The sequence below is a fragment of the Primulina eburnea genome, chromosome 5, assembly GCF_022965805.1.
Source record: "Primulina eburnea isolate SZY01 chromosome 5, ASM2296580v1, whole genome shotgun sequence".
Classification (NCBI taxonomy): domain Eukaryota; kingdom Viridiplantae; phylum Streptophyta; class Magnoliopsida; order Lamiales; family Gesneriaceae; genus Primulina; species Primulina eburnea.
The window spans coordinates 6,480,225-6,497,232 of NC_133105.1; the positions used below are offsets into that span (position 1 = coordinate 6,480,225).

A 17,008-nucleotide genomic window follows, 5' to 3' on the forward strand; every position below is an offset into this window, starting at 1 on the left:
TTTTATATGATTGCATTTAATACATTGTTTATACTGGGATATTTATATCTCACCGGAGTTATCCGGCTGTTGTCTTGTTTGTATGTGTGCATGACAACAGGTGGGACAGGTACAGGGTCACAGAGATGAAGACAGACTGAGATTAGAGTGGTGATACCGGACTTGGACTAGAGCTAGGGTTTGAACACTTGATAGTAGTTGTTGAACCTGAGTATGTATGATTGTATATTTTATCAGATTTATACTTTTATATTGATATGTATAGGAGTTTGATTCCATTACCTTCCGCATTTTAAAAAAAAATTTAGACCCTGTTTATTATAATTGATTAATTAGTCTCAATCACGATTAAAGAAGATGATTAGCGCCCGGGTCCCCACAACCTTACTGGCCTAGGACTCCCGCCGAGATAGAGTCCTACCTGGGCTAGGAGACTTCAAATGGTAAGACTCTATTCTGGCAGTGGCTAGGGTTCTTGCCTTGTCCTGGCTAGATTTACCTGAATCCCCGATTTATGGGGACCCTCGTCTATCTTCATATCTTTTAGTTGCGTCAGGGCTCACGGTTACCATCCTTTTGATGGGCTCGGGCTTTCCGACCTTTTATGAGCTTGGACTCCTGATAGTGGGCTCGGAATTATAGGCTTGGACTCCTTATAGTAGGCTCAAATCCGCCCAAGTGTATCAAATTTAAGGAGCATCAAAATATATTCTCAGATTGGGACTGACTTCAAAATTCAGAGTGGTACTAGGAATTTTTGGACAATTTACAGTTGATTCAATTATTCTTAAATTTAAAGTTATGAATTTCGCCAAACGATTAAACATGATGAAATTACCGTCTTATGTTTGTTATTATAATTTTTATATTTCTTGTTGGATTACGGTGATCAAATTTTATTTTATTTTTTTTGGAAATGCCATATACAAGTAATTCAAAACTCTGCCATTGTAATTTGTGACACATATTTTTAGGTAATCTACTTTAAAGATGTAGTTTTTTTAAAAACAAAAAACTCTATTTTATTAAATTTATAGTTTTCTTTTTGTTTCAGTAGATATATTAGTTATTTCTATTTTAAATTTAAAACTATAAAAGATCAAATATCTCATACATATTGTACCCCAAACATACCCAACAGACTTAATCCGTTTTGACATATGAAGTTGGCACTATCAAGTTCATAATTGTGTAGTTTTAATTTCCACATGATTGGTTTTAACGTGATTGGTATGGTATTAACCCAATTGTAGCATTGAATGAGCCCAACATATAATACAAAGATATCTGCGGTCAAATCTTTTTTCAGTTTGGATCGATTCTTGCACAAAATTAATTACATATATACTAGTTGTATATAAGTAGGATGTCAATAGATACACAATTTGTCCCAACAATCATTTAAAAACACAGTTCCAAAATGTCACATAAAAATGTAGATTTGAGCAAAAATATGAAAAAAATTCTTGAAGTTTTAGGCTGCTAGGGAAACTCTCAAGTAACATTTTCGTTTGCCTAAACATAGTGTATGTCGATTTTATCTAATTCATTTGATGAAGCCAAAGCTAAGTGAATCTCGACAACAGCTCGTCCCAAAGATCCTCAACCGAGCTGGCTGGTAAATAACTTAGCAGGTCCATCAGATGAACTCATAAAGCTTTGTAGTTTGTACACCTTCCACCGATTTTGAGGCTTCGTAAACCAAACCTTATCACTCAACTTCGGCGCATTTGAAAAAAGACTCGGGTATTTCTGATGGCGAAGAAAGAGTTGACACACATTTGAACTGTTACAAAAAGAATCATTGTCCATAATTGTTCACAGCTTTTGTACTAAACACAAATCAGAACATGGGAAAACATGCATGAAGATAGGTATACCAACCTTGTGTTGCTTGTATTTCTCCCTTACTGCAACCAAAGAAGTCAATTTTCTACTTGATTGCAAGTCGTGAAGGATGCAAACACATTCTCTTAAATCTGCTGCCTTATATCCAGTATGACTTTCAAGAGCCGAAGTCTATAGAAAGACAAACAATCACCAAGTGTCACAATTCATCTCATTCAGCAATCCATTGAAACTGTCACAAAAATCTAAATCGCCTTTACCCAAGGATGTTGCTTAGGTTGGAGGATAAATCTTGATAGGAATGTGACTGAAGCGGCCACCATAGAAGGCAAGAATTTAACACATCCATAATCCAGTAAACTTAACTCAGCTAGGTAATACCCCAAGAACTCCAATTGTAAACTACACCCCTGCATATGTCCAGGTAAATGAGAATCAGTTACCTTAAATTCTTGAAAGATAATAATGTAACACTTGAGCAAGATGACAGGGTGCAAAAAGGACAACTTATCAGGTTTACAACTTACCTTGTAATCTTTTTGAGTCATCCCTGCGAATCTTCTGCAATTATAATTATTACAAGTAACAACTTTTTAGTCGAATGAACTAAGAAAATATCAAGAAATGACAACAAAAAAATCATGATCAAATTCTACCTAAGGAAAGCTTTCACTGTGGGATTGCCCATTTCAAATTTAAGGGATTTAAGCACATCACTCTCCATCTTTACCACATCTTCTTTGGTATATGTGTTATCAGTGATGTAGCAAAAATCTTCCACATGTGGAGGACTGATCTCCTCATATTTCCTAGTAATCAAGCACATATAAAATACAATTAGCAAAATCAAAAAACACAAGGGGACTGCAGAATAATAGAAAGAATGCCAATAACAATGTTCGTACGAGGCAATGAGCATTGAGGAAACACCGAGAAGTTGAAGTCTTTGCCTATTAATGGCATTTGAAGATAAGAATCTGTCAATGTAGGAAACCGTCAAATACAACGTGTCGGGAAGAAGCTTGTACTCCTCCACAACCTCGACTAACCAATCTATTAGGACCCCTCTCATGTTTGCTGTGACATCCTTCTGAATCTTTTCTATGTAATCTGGCAGTGACCTTCTCTTGGGCTCCATCTGGGAAACAAAAAAGGGAAATGCATCTTTTTTCATCTTCCCATACAACAGAGCCATTCAATTTATCAAGAATAACATTTATCTAGTTCATATAATTACAAAATCTGAAACACGGATAATCCCAGAAGATAATTTGAGACCAGTTTTCGAACCCAAATCTTATGCTTTAAACTCAAACTACACCTCAAAATCCAGATGTTTTTAACTAGTGAGCTTCACCAACTCAAATCAACAATCACGTTCAGCATAACAAGAAACCATGTTCAATTAAACTCAGAAAGTAAAATCATGAAACGAACGAAAGTTACACACACCTCCATATTGTGCAGATATCCATATATATCATAAACATAAGCTCCACACATCTGAGGATCATCACATTCCCGAACCACATCAATCCCAGAATCAAACTCTTCATTCGCGCTCTTGTTTATCCTCGTACTCGCTTTTTTTTTCTTCGCGTTCAATTTAGGCCCCCTTTCTTTCTTCCCACCTACAACATCAGATTTTAAGCCCTCACTCGATCCCACATTTCGTGAAGACGCGACATTCTGAATCTCACCCAACACCACCCTCTTCTTCTCGTTCCGTTCCTCCATGGACTCTGCAGCTGCTCTCCTCTTCGCAGCCAAGCGCGTTACTCTGACGCAGTTTTCTTGGTCCGCCATTGTAGTTTACCTAAAACAGTGAACCCAAGAAAGCTACGCAGAGAAAGAATAAGGCAAATGTTGGTGAGGAAGAGAGGTTGAGCATAGCAAGTAGCTGAAGTATATAAGCTACATATGACATTACAAGAACCGCCATTGGAGAGGAGGTTCAAAAATATTTGAGCGAGCGGGGGGTCCGCTGAAAAACTTGGAACTGAAAATGAAATGGGTTTTCGATTTAATTTCCAATTCTTGGCCCGGGAGGGTTGTGCAAATGGTTTGAAATTCGAGAATTTGGGGATTTTGGATGAGCTTCCCGGCTAAAACATTTGGAATTTGGAAATGGCTCTGTGATTTAAACACTTTCTTAATAACTTTCATATTTTGGCAAAAATCATTATGCCTAATATTATAAAATAACTTCCATATGTAATAAATATTTTAAAAATACTCAATTTTTTTTAATAAATATATATTTCTCCCACGAAACTTCATTTTATTTCTAGGTCAATTTTTCAAAAATTTAATGAATGGAAATAAGATATCATATGTCTCAAATTAATAATCTAGATAATGAGATAACCAAATAAAATCATATTATTAATATTTGTTCATAATCGATATTTAGTTTGATTTAACCAAAGTTTTAGACATTTTTTGTAAACCCGGATAAAAAATTTCGCACTTGTATTTTATATTATTTTAGTATATATAATAAAAAAATATTATGGAGTCAATCAAAATATTATATATTAAGAAAGTCGCAAATAAGGCTAATTTGTGAAATAATATAATAAAAAAAACAATTAGAGTGTTATTGACATTTTTATGAGTTTGTTGCGCCACTAAAATCTATTTTTCGAAGCATTTTATCAGTGACGATTTTACAAATTTATACACATGATACAGGTCGATCGGTTTCATACCATTAGTGAAAAGTAATATTTTTTATGAACGATATCAGATTGGATATTAATCTCACAAAATCAATTCGTGAAAATGTTTCACGTGATATTTGTGTTAATATTAGGATGCAAAATTTCTCACTCGTATTTTAATTATCTTATTCGCTAAAATCCCATCAAGCCTATAGATAAATATATCATGTATGTGAGGTTTCATTTGGAGAAGTACTTTAAAAATATTTTTAGTGTCTTATAAGTTGAAAAAAACTTAAATATGTGTTTGGGTAAGATTTTTGTAAAAAAAAAAAAAAAAAATTAAAAAGTGTTACGAGTTAATTTTGAAATGAAGATTGATACGTGTTTTTTAATGTCTTTGGAATAAAAAAATGCGTGTTACATTATAACTATTTTTTTTTATAAAATAGTTGTATAAAGATCTTGTTAATTATTTGTAACTATAAAATAGTTTTTAAAAATAGTTGGTCAAACACATTTTCAACTCTAAAAATATTTTAATTGAATAATTGTTTGAATATATATTTATTTTTAAAATATTTAATAAAAAACACTTTTCACAAGTGTTATATAAAATATGACAAAAACTTACGTGAGATTGTCTTACGGGTAGTATTTTATACGACAGATATCTTTTTTGAGTCGTCCATGAAAAAATATTACTTTTTGTGCTAAGAGTAAACTTTTTATTGTGAATATCTGTAGGGTTGACCCGTCTCACAGATAAAGATTCGCGAGACCGTCTCACAAGATACCTAATCTATAAATATTTGTTCAAATGTTTTCAACCGTTTGGCTTTGTTTTGTCGGCCGATTCCATGGGCAATCTCAATCTTTGCGACTTGTGTATCGACTTTCCATTTTTTCCCCTTCAAAATTAATACTTTATTTTTAATTAAATCTTTTAATAATTGGTTTTACTGAAAATTTGAGGACTTTGTGCAACTAAACAGTAAAATTCGAGCTCGGATACTAAGGGTCCGTTTGGTTGAAGGATAGGATAAACTAATGATTAGTACGTAAATGATAAAGAAAATGATTGTGGTAGGATTGTAATATATGGTGTAAAATAATATTAAGTTTGGTACGATTTTTAAGTGAAGGATAATTTTGAATTTTTTGATGAAGATACGAAATTGCCCTTCCCCTTTGCCCCCGGAATATTAGCGACGGCTTCTTAAAACCCGTCGCTAATAGCGACGGTTTTTGAGAAACCGTCGCCGATCTTGTGAAACCGTCTCTAATTTGACATTTAGCGACGGTTTATCAGTGCACGAAACCGTCGCCGATCTTGAGAAACCGTCGCCGCTTAGAAACCGTCGCCGATCTTTTTTCAGAAACCGTCGCCGATCTATTTTCAGAAACCGTCGCTAATTTCAGTCCACTCGGATAAAACTAATCCAGCCTGAAAGCATGGATACATTTGCCAAGTCCAACAGTAAAAATTGTCCAACAATTAGTCAATCTCAAATTTATTAATTGGACCAAACAAAAGACTATCTAACAATCCACCCATAATCCCACCTACCAAACGGACCCTAAGAAATTAATTGGGCTTAAATTATTTTATGATAAAAAATTCGAATACTAAAATATTTTGTCGAGTAGAAATCGACTATGATGTTACATTGTTAGCCGAACTCAAGTCGGTGAGAATGCACCCTTCTCGAGGCCTTCAAACAGACTATTTAAAATTAATCAAACTGAAAAAATTGGTTTGTCTCAAACTTTAAATAAAAATTGCAAATCAGTTCGGTAAATATAAAAATTATATAACAGGCTTTGTCGCAAAACTAATACCTGATATTTTTCAATTGTAGAAATATTGTATTTGCTTTGTAATTTTTATTATCTTATCAGTTGTACGATGATGTATTTTGTTTTACTAATTTTGGGCAGTAGACAAACCTCAAAACTATGTTCATAATTCTTGAGATCATAAGCTTGTCACTATATCAAAAGTTATTATTGTTAATCAATGAACACTTTTATTTTATTATATTTGTGACAGCACAGAGTACTCCAGTTTAGGTGCTAATTGTCGGGTTGTTACGCCTATGAGTCCAAGAAGGTGTATGTTTATCTGTTGGCATTGTCTCATATCCCAGATATACCTGTCGTACCATTTCTCTACGGCCGGTCATGTTCTCAGCATAGACAATATTGTCCGTTAAGATCCGGCATCACTTTTCTACAGCCCACCTAATCAATCAGATCAAACGGTGCAACACAAGTAACTTGATGTACGATAATTTTTTAGAAGCTCACTCATCCCAATATTGCTCTCAATCATGTACATTTAACCCAACATTATTTTCATCCAAATAAGTATACAAATATGCTTTATTGGGATACTCGAACACGTGATCTCGCTCTGATACCAATTGTTAGATTCAAACATATACACTATGCCAAAACTTATAAATGTTAGCCAATACACAACTTTATTTAACTATGTATGTGGCAGCACATAGTGCACTTACTTGGGTGATAATGGATCGGATTATTAGGCTCATGAGTTTGGGGATGTGTGTGTCTATCTTTGATTCTATCGAATATCATTGAAGATCGGTATTATCCTTTCTCTGTCGTCGTCCATGTCCCCAGTTGAAACAATATTACCCTTTAAGCTCTGACGTCATATTTTACGCCATGTCTAGCCAACCAGATCAAGCGAGGTGACGTGAGTAATTTAATGCACGAGAATTTATATGGAAGTCACTTATCTCAATATTGCTTTCACTCACGCCCTCTCAATCCAACAATAATAATAAGTAAGATTATGGAAAACAATGGGTCAAATTTGATAATGATTTTATATATCACGTCTTCATTTATTATATTCAATTCAATCATTATCATAATACTTGTCGGGTATTCAATTTTCATCTTTGTCTTTATATTCGTCGGATGATCTGATATCCATTCTCTATCCAAATATCCTATTACCATATATAATTTAAAAAAAATTATATTCTTTCGATAAATCTACGCATATATATATATATATATATATATATATATATATATATATATATATATATATATATATATATATATATATTAATCTGATATTCTGGTTGAGTATGAGTAAGATGCTGCTAGACTCGCCTCCATCCCCGACTCAAAAAATCCACATATATGATTACCCAATTATTTAATCGAATCTAAACAATTCTCCCACATCTTCTTTCATTTAGGTCAGATGTCGAATTCTCCGACGGGTTCAGAGGAAACTTTCATCTCTAAGATAAGATCAAAACCCAAAAAGAAATATAAAATGAGTCATACTATAATTACACAAAATATTTATATATCAATTCTTATCCTCATCCCTAAGATGATCGAATTACCCGGACAAAACAAAACAATCGGTAAATAGATTTCTCGATGATAAATATAGAAAAAAAAAATTAAATTTTGAATTGGTAAAAATAATCTAAAAACAAAAGTGTGAGATTTATTATTATTATTTTGAAAGAGATTATATTTTAATTGATAATAATCGGGACCTCGCAAAAGAATAAATTAAAATTAATTTACATTGAATACACATACGTATAATCGGGGACAAGAAAATTGCCATGTCCCTGCTTAGGCTAAGTCCAATTCATCGCTACTGAATTCCAAATTTCCAATCGTTTTACTCAGTGCTGGTGAGCTGGAAGATTTTACACATTGTCGCTTTAATTCATCTAATTATAACATAAAAAAAATGTAATAATAATAATAGCACGTCTTTTGTTGAATTAGAATGTCAAATATATTCAAACTTTTTTGTTTTAGAAAATAAGATCATAAATTTTAAATTCATACTTATATGTGTATATATATATTTATATTAATTATGATAGATTTCAAGTTAATCAAATAATAATTAAAATTCATTATATTTTGTGTACATAAATAAATTATAGATTTAAGATTTCAATATATTATTAATTATTTAAAATAAAATATAATCGAAATCAATATATTTGAAATCAATCGAATCCAAATACATATGCATAGTTTTATGTTAAGTAATGATTGTAATTTGACGATACAATACAAAATGATTTTTGTCTTGATTTAGCACTCTACACCTAATGAAAGTGAATCACTCCTATGCATGAGCCAAAGCAAAAAACGTGCAAACCTAACAGCCTATTGCCTACACGATTATAGCGCACCAGCCACTGTCTTTTTCTCCAACAACGATTTCATACCTTATTTTATGAATTGATGTATTTTGTAGGTTTGCTGTTATTTTCTTTTCATTTGCTAATTACCCTTGACCGGACACTTTTATAGCACGCCAAATAAACATCTGAGTGGAAGTTTGGGACGATATCTCGTATTAATTTACGATTTAATTTGTCGCACATATTTATCTAATAAAGTTTACAGATTACTACATTAACCGTAGTTTATCTAATAGATAACAAAGATTCCATAAAAAAGAGGGGAGAAAAAGAATACTCTCCTTCCCCAATCAAGATCTCCTCTTATTTTACTCTAGTAACTTATTTCAATATTTTATAAATTGTTCAATAAATTTTTTTATTCCAAACACATCTTTTAATCTTTGAATGAAATCCATTATATAAAAAATGAAATAAAATTTCTCCATATTGTACTAAATTTCCAACTATACAATTGCATTCGGTAATAATTTCAATAATTAAGTTTGTTTAGTCAATTAATAAAAGTTGTAGGCCAATTATGCAACATTTGTGTGTAACAATAATTGAAGCATAAAATGGGACATAGAATTTCATGTAACAATTCCAGCATGTATATTTGTTGTGTTTTGATTTTGATTTATAGCAGGTTTTTGTTTAATGCTTTTGAGCCATGCAACACAGATTTTTATATTTAAAAATAAAAGAGAATTTATAATTATTATAATTTAAATAAATAATATTCCATGTAAACAATAAAATAAAATATTAAATAAATAAATAAATAAATAAATTACATCAAAATACATCAGATGCCCTCTCTCTTTCTTTGATTTGCCGAGTGAACAACACTAACACACTGCTGCCTGCTCTTTACTTGTTTCATCAATTACTCTGCTATTTCTTTACTCCGTTAATTGTCTCCTGCATTTTTTCACTTCCGAACTCTGACATTGCTGCCACAATGGAGCGAAAGCAGGGATTTTTCTCCGCTTTGAGGGGAGAAGTGGTTCGGGGTCTGTCACCGGGTCGGTCGAGGGCGGTTCGGAGTCCGTCGCGTTCAGGTTCGGGTTTACTCAGGAGGAGGAGAAGCAGCAGCAATGCGCGCCCGCATGAAATGTTCATATCGAGATCGGGGAGTTCGAGGCCTGGGGTTGACACGCTTTCGCCTCTGAGGGAGGGTCCGGATATGAACGGGTCGGATTCTGGTGAACATAGGAGTGACAGATGGGTACATTGGCTTTCTCGGGCTCCTTCCGTTTCGTTGGCCGGGCCGGGTTTCTCGAGGTCCGATCTGAGGTTGCTACTCGGTGTGCTGGGTGCGCCGCTTGCACCTGTGCACGTTAGCAATAACGACTCTTTGCCTCACATCTGTATCAAAGACACCCCCATTGTTAGTCACATCTCTTGTTCTCCCCATTTAATTTATCTTTAGTTTTTCAGTTTTTATCACTTTTTTATTTGTGGGATTTCATTTTTCTGCTGTTCTAAGAAGAAATAAGTAGAACTGGGAAATCTTTTTTCCCATATAATTATAGTTATTTAATCCATGTTTTCAATGTTTTAACTTTTAAGTTTGTTTTGTAATTATACAATAATTGATATTGAAGAAGCGCCTTTTCTAGTTGATGAACTGATAAGAAAAAAAGTATTGTAAAAGTTGGAGAAATTTGTGGATATTATGAACCTACTATTATAAGTTTGCTTTCACCGCGTATTGGTTGTTATTTATGCTAATGTATTCATACGAGGGGCGTGTATGGGAGGAATGAACAAATAAAAAACAATGCGAATCTTGAATTGATAAAACGATGTTACGAGGATGTGGTGGAGGTGGTGCTGTGGACCATTTCTTTTTAATATGTTCATCAATTCTTTATACATCTTAGGATGGAAAAGCAAAATAAATAGCTGGTGTTGCTCGTGTTGGTCCTTGTTGGGGTGTCTGTCCGGTTTTCTCGGGTGTAAATGTTACTAGATCAGAAATTAATTGTCTGTGAAAATATTATTACAGGAAACTTCTTCTTCCCAATACATATTGCAGCAGTATCTAGCAGCATCTGGAGGGCAGAAGGTTCAAAACTCCGTTCAGAATGCCTATGCAACGGGAAAGGTCAAAATGTTAGCATCTGATTTAGAGACTGCTACAAAAGTCATCAAGAGCAGGAACTCTGCAAAGGCAGCTGAGTCAGGGGGATTTGTGCTTTGGCAGATGAATCCGGACATGTGGTATGTGGAGCTTGCTCTTGGTGGCAGCAAGGTTCATGCAGGTTGTAATGGAAAGCTTGTGTGGCGACACACTCCATGGCTTGGTTCGCATGCGGCTAAAGGGCCTGTTAGACCTCTGCGGCGAGCCCTTCAGGTAATCTTGTCCGTCACGTGAGAATCTGCATTTTATCATGGTGGGTTGAGATGAAAAAAGGCGTATAGTCAATACAGATGCATTTTTTTAATTCTATTTCTTGACTATGTGTTCACCAATGTCAACAAGAATTTGGGTTGAGTTGAATTTAACTTGTAGGGTCTGGATCCAAGGACCACAGCAAACATGTTTGCTGATGCAAGATGCACCGGAGAGAAGAAAATCAACGGTGAGGATTGCTTCATACTCAAGCTTTCTGCTGATCCCCATACATTGAAAGCAAGGAGTGAAGGACCTGCAGAGATCATTAGGCATGTTTTGTTTGGCTACTTCAGCCAAAAGACTGGTCTCCTTGTGCACTTAGAAGACTCCCATTTGACCCGTATCCAAACCAGTGGAAGCGACGCAGTTTATTGGGAGACTACTATAAATTCTTTTCTTGATGACTATAGGCCTGTCGATGGAATCATGGTCTCTCACTCTGGTCGATCAGTAGTTACGCTTTTCAGGTTCGGAGAAACGGCAATGAGCCACACAAAGACTAGAATGGAAGAAGCTTGGACTATTGAAGAGGTGGCATTCAACGTGCCGGGGTTATCCCCAGACTGTTTCATTCCTCCTGCTGAACTAAGATTAGGTTCCGTCTGCGAGCTTCCTCATGAAGGTAAAGTTAAGACTGCGGTCGCGGCAGCATACCGATCAAAAGTTTCTGCATTGGGGAAATCCAGTGATGGCAATAATGTTGTGGCAAGGATGAACATCTAAGAAAGGAGGCGAAAAGAGGCAGGAGTTGGAAGTATTCTGACACTCTGGTTCAGTTCCATGATACAAATAGACTTACAAACTGAGGCGAAGTAGTAAGTTCGGAACTCTGATAAATTATTTTATCCGAATCTGTATATATGTCTCAAGAAGTCTAGCTCTCTAGTTCCGAGTTCTATAATAGACTCGGTTTTTGCAACTAAGTATAGTAGAAGATCCAAAACAGCAGAGGATCTGGTGGGAGTCTTCCATAGTCAACTTCCGAATGTACTTAAAAGAATCATGTAAAATTTCAATTCCATCTTGCAAAGATCGCAGCTTTTTCTGATGGGTGTAATATTTAGTTGTTTAATCTTGATTGTTGCCCCTGTTGAATAAAAAAATAATTTGGTTTGAATTGTTTAATAGAAACTTGAATAATTTGTTTTAACATAAACTTGAAATCATTCAAGCTCGACGCTCATGGCTTGTGAGCGTGGTGTTTGGTTATGATTATGGTAATTGAAAGCTAGCTTTGGCGGAAAGGGGTGCGGCCTTGTTGCTTGCATGATGCATCTCAGTTTGGGTTAATTTTTAATTCTCAAGCCCCGTTATAAAAAGTCTTCAACATATGGCCATAAAATTTAAAAAATAGAATTTTCCAGTTGGAGTACTGGTCTTGTCGGGTTGAATTATCCAGTCATATAAATGGAGCGGGTTGGTTGGTGAAATCATAAGCCTATTTGAAGACGGGCCAAATAGGTTGAGCTCCGGGCGGGTCGAGTTGGTCTTGCCCACCAAAATATGATTTTATTTTTTAAATTTTTTTTATAAATTTTTATTTTTAAGATGTTTCGAGATAGATATTTTTAAGTTTTATTTAGCTTATTTTAAATGAATTTTAATGATTATTAACTCTGTAGTATTTCTTTAATTTTTTTTTCATATTTTATTTAACGAATTAATTTTATAATTTTTAATTTCTTAAAGTAATATTTCTAAATATTGGTTAAACATTTGATTAAGAATTATTTTTTAATTAATATTTTCTCAATTTTCTTTTAAAAAATAGGTGAGATGTTCTGCCTAACCCGCGGCCCAAGATGAATGGGACTGAGTTGGCAATATAGTATCCCATCCCGCCTAATGGCGAGTTGCAGGATTGCCCACCTCGTTAGTCGGTTTTGATATTTCTACTGAAAAAATGGGTGATTGATAATATATAAATTATATTTTAATATATTTCTTATTTCTTAGCATTGAGTAATTTTTACGTGAAAAATTAGATTTATGTCACAAGCTCTGTCACATTTATACCCCAATACATGCAGCATTAAATTGACATATTACCAATTTAAGAATTTAAAGAATTTTTTTTGGGATAAAAAAGGAATGATAGCTCTCCGATACAATTTAATCAAAAAATAGTTGGCTTTTATCTCACTTTTACTACATCATTTAGGCACATAACATTTGATATATTATGTAATTTTTCCCAAATAAATAATCTCCATCTATTTTGTATATTTCCGAGTTAATACATTTGATATATTATGTAATTTTTCCCAAATAAATAATCTCCATCTATTTTGTATATTTCCGAGTTAATAAGAAAGTTAGACGATAGAGTACTTGGGATCATTTTTATGTCTTTTCAACTTCTCATTTCTTCCTGTCCTCATCGTGCTCAAGTGAGAACCAAATATGATTTTGGGTTTAATAATATTTAATATGCAATTCATATTTTCTTACCTTATACTATTGTACTTCTCACGCGTTCCATGTTTATCCAGTTGAAATATTTATCTAAATATGATAATTTACGACGATCAATGACGGTAGAATCTAGGAACTGAAAGGGTATGTGTACGAACTTCACTTGAAAAATCGCGAAATCGCGAGTAGAAATAATGCCCTTCTGCATGTTGCACTCAACCTATTAGGCTCTTCTTGCAGGAAAAATGATCCTGTATGCCTCATCATGATCACCTCATCATAATCAAGGATAAAAAGTTGTATAGACATCAAGCGTTGCGACTAAACAAATGACAAATGCAGGCAACGTTCAGCTAATTATACCAAGAACACCTGGTTCATGAGGATCAAGATTGGTAAAACTTCTTTTTAGGCCTTTCACTGATCCTTTGGTCGTATATGATCTAGCAGCCGTATTTTCTTGAGAACTTCCCAATCTGTGCTTAATACTGCACAAAAGTGATAATCAAGATTGGTAAAACTTCTTTTTAGGCGTTTCACTAACTTGATGCCGGTATGTATTGTAGGGGAATTTTCTTGAGACATCCCCATCTGTACTTGATACTGTATAAAAAATACTCCCATTCGCTTAAAAAAGGTTCCTGGTGTATTTGAAAATGGAGATTAAGAATTAAAAAGCTACAAGGGACCACTACACCACTAGTAATTTCAACAGGAAATTTTCAGATATTAAGCCTTTTGTCTAAGCGCGCATTCTTGTTCTTGATAAATTAATGTGATCCCTTTTTCACATGAGACAAGAACTTTCCATTTGAGGGACAGACAAGAGAGGAAGATTCATAGATTGAGTCGAGGTTAAACCTTTGTTTATCAAAGAAAAGAAAGTATAAAGTTAAGGTGACAGCAAAACTTAGGCAAGATATAACTCTCAACGGTCTGATGTGTGAAGCACTGACATAATTTAATGTTATAGTAAGTACAACTTTATCTTTGGTTATGTTTAATAATGGTTAATTAATCAGTAAGTGATACATTTTATCATATCAAATGTATTTGATATTGTTAAATTTGCACAAAAGTCTTCACATGCGCCGCTTGTTGTCACCACTTGGCCAATCAACATGCTAATTAAATGTTCATTTTCCAAATTCTGAAGAAAAGGAGAAAATGCCGACTTGCAGCAATGGTATATTTAGAAATATGCCTACTGAACAATCTTGCACCAAATCTAGTTGCTTGTTTTGCATCATGGAAGAGCAAGATTCAACAATTAGAAGAGCTGCAATAAAAGAATACCTTAAAGGAATACCTTTTCTTGATTCCGAACCACTTATTCTTGTTGTAAGATCGCTATGGAACATCGCTATGACTCGACCAAATGATCAAGAACTTCCCTCTCTTGGTGTCTTTGAATGCATGGTTGATCTGATAAAAAAAGCCCTACATGATAGAACGTGGCTACTTACACATCAGAATATATACATCCCATATTATGCAGCTCATATTATCGGTTCATATACTATGAATGAAGTCGAATCCGCGATTAGAGCTGTACACTCAGGAGTCATCCCACAATTGTTAGAGCTCTTGAGAGGAAAAATGAGTTGGGTAGAGCAAAGGGTTGCTGTTAGAGCTCTCGGTCATCTTGCTAGCTACGAAATTACGTTTGAAGCCATTAAGGCATACGGAGATGAAATGGTTAAATTAGCCATGTGTTTAGCTTCATCCTGCCTGGAAGTGGTCTACAACATGTTTGTGGGGGTGAAGGCTAAGAAAAGGAGAGCAAGGTATCACCTTAACTTACTTACACGAGGTGTTGGAGGGATCGAAATGGAGAACCAAAAGGCGGAGGAGTGGGCCAGCCAAATTCAGTGTTGGAGTATACATCTTTTGAACTGTTTTGCAATAAAGGGAAGATCTATAAATGTCATTTGCGAGCCAGATTTCTTGAAGGATTTGAGTGAAATGTGGGGTGGATTAGTAAATCAATCATCACCTGCCGGAGTTGGACTGATAAGAATTCTGTGTTACAATGAACTTGGAAGAGAAAGCGTATCAGAATCAAGACATGTCATCGAGAATTTATGTAACCTTTCGAGATCTTCTTGTGATTGGCAATACATGGGAATTGATTGTCTTCTATTACTCCTTAAAGATCCAAATACAAGGAATAAAGTTTTTGATATTGCTGCATCGTATCTCGTAGATTTGATTGAGCTTCGGAATCTTGGAAACAGGTCAGATGTTGGTGAAGCGATCACAAGGGCACTTGTCCATAACTTTAAACACCATCAAACCTCAGAAATCAAGAATCCTAGAGTCCAAAAAGCCATAAAAGAGTTGTGGATTTTGAAGGTAGATAAGAGAAAGCGAGAGAAAATCATGTCTAGTGAGAATCTTGAAGAAAAAAGGGTAATGGTAAACATATTAAAACAAGAAGGAAACCACATGTTTTTCTTAGGACAGATCGAGAAAGCCAAGTTGAAATACACCGAGGCTCTAGAATTATGGCGATTAATGCATAGAAATGAAAGAGTTGCATTGCATAGCAATAGGGCACAATGCAATTTGCTGCTAAGAAATCTAGATTCCGCCATAAGTGATGCAACTCGAGCTCTTTGCCTTTGTAGCCCTCCGAATACTCACGCCAAAAGCCTTTGGTATAGATCACAAGCCTATGGCATGAAAGGGATGACCAAAGAGAGCTTGTTAGATTGCATTACATTCATCAACCTTTGCATGAAGACGAGCACAGAAAATCGCTTAAAAATTCCATATTACGCAGTTCGAATGATCAGCAAGCAGATGGACTCGACATGGATCTTTAGAGCTGCTCAGCTAAAGGCATCGAGCACTTGTCCTCGTGTTAGAAAGCAAGAAAACGTGGAAAAAACCGGCGTTCAGCAACGAAACAAGAGCTACATATCAGGTAAGTTTATTGTTTATACCTGTCATATATATATGATCGTATATTGTACATCATGATTTGAAAGTTGAAATTGATGCTGTCTCTTTGTGTGTTGATTTTAAGGCTTGTCAACGATTTTAGAAGAGCCATTTTCTGGAACAGATGGCTGTGAAAGGAAAAAGATTGAAAAGGCTAAAGGAAGAAAAAAACCGATCTCTAGCTAGGATCAAGTACTCGATCAATATAGTGAATCATTTCATTTATCAAGAACAATTTAATTTGTGGGATATTGTTACTTCATATGTAGACATTTAATCTACGAAATCTTGAATATTCTGATAGAATAGAATGTTCGTCATTAGATCATATTAAGAATAAGTGAGAGCAGTAGACAGCGGGTAGGACCGAGCCAACCTGTCGTCCTTGTGGGTTGATTCCTCAATTCAGTCAATTTAAGGCGAGTTACGAGTTAGATGGACCAGTTTACGTGTTAATCCGTCCAAAAAAATCAAATAATTAAATCATTGAATTTCATCATGAATAAAAATGTCTAATTTTTTAAATA

General features: G+C 34.6%; 3 protein-coding genes across 3 annotated transcripts; 2 read left to right on the forward strand and 1 right to left on the reverse strand.

Moving 5' to 3' along the window:
* Positions 1-1,418: 1,418 nt before the first annotated feature.
* LOC140831699 (putative cyclin-A3-1) lies at positions 1,419-3,966 on the reverse strand. The gene is made up of 7 exons (XM_073195450.1): positions 3,301-3,966; positions 2,754-2,986; positions 2,505-2,657; positions 2,376-2,409; positions 2,109-2,258; positions 1,885-2,019; positions 1,419-1,786 (listed from the first exon to the last, which is right to left on the reverse strand). Exons 1-7 carry the CDS (start codon positions 3,652-3,654, stop codon positions 1,712-1,714), a joined length of 1,134 nt encoding a protein of 377 aa, XP_073051551.1. The 5' UTR covers positions 3,655-3,966; the 3' UTR covers positions 1,419-1,711.
* A 5,580-nt stretch (positions 3,967-9,546) lies between these two features.
* On the forward strand, positions 9,547-11,852 carry LOC140832748 (uncharacterized). Its single transcript, XM_073196913.1, has 3 exons — positions 9,547-10,109; positions 10,731-11,078; positions 11,238-11,852. Exons 1-3 carry the CDS (start codon positions 9,681-9,683, stop codon positions 11,841-11,843), a joined length of 1,383 nt encoding a protein of 460 aa, XP_073053014.1. The 5' UTR covers positions 9,547-9,680; the 3' UTR covers positions 11,844-11,852.
* Positions 11,853-13,757: 1,905 nt separating this feature from the next.
* LOC140831700 (uncharacterized) lies at positions 13,758-16,818 on the forward strand. Its single transcript, XM_073195451.1, has one exon. The coding sequence runs from the start codon at positions 14,703-14,705 to the stop codon at positions 16,518-16,520; it is 1,818 nt and encodes a 605-aa protein (XP_073051552.1). The 5' UTR covers positions 13,758-14,702; the 3' UTR covers positions 16,521-16,818.
* The last annotated feature ends 190 nt before the right edge of the window (positions 16,819-17,008 follow it).

Coding starts and splice junctions, on each gene's coding strand:
- LOC140831699 (XM_073195450.1), bottom strand. CDS start 3,654: ATGGCGGACCAAGAAAACTGCGTCAGAGTAACGCGCTTGGCTGCGAAG. Junction 2,658..2,753: donor TCCTCAATGCTCATTGCCTC/GTACGAACATTG, acceptor CTTGATTACTAG/GAAATATGAGGAGATCAGTC. Junction 1,787..1,884: donor AGAAATACAAGCAACACAAG/GTTGGTATACCT, acceptor TTTTTGTAACAG/TTCAAATGTGTGTCAACTCT.
- LOC140831700 (XM_073195451.1), top strand. CDS start 14,703: ATGCCGACTTGCAGCAATGGTATATTTAGAAATATGCCTACTGAACAA.
- LOC140832748 (XM_073196913.1), top strand. CDS start 9,681: ATGGAGCGAAAGCAGGGATTTTTCTCCGCTTTGAGGGGAGAAGTGGTT. Junction 10,110..10,730: donor GTATCAAAGACACCCCCATT/GTTAGTCACATC, acceptor ATATTATTACAG/GAAACTTCTTCTTCCCAATA. Junction 11,079..11,237: donor CTCTGCGGCGAGCCCTTCAG/GTAATCTTGTCC, acceptor TTTAACTTGTAG/GGTCTGGATCCAAGGACCAC.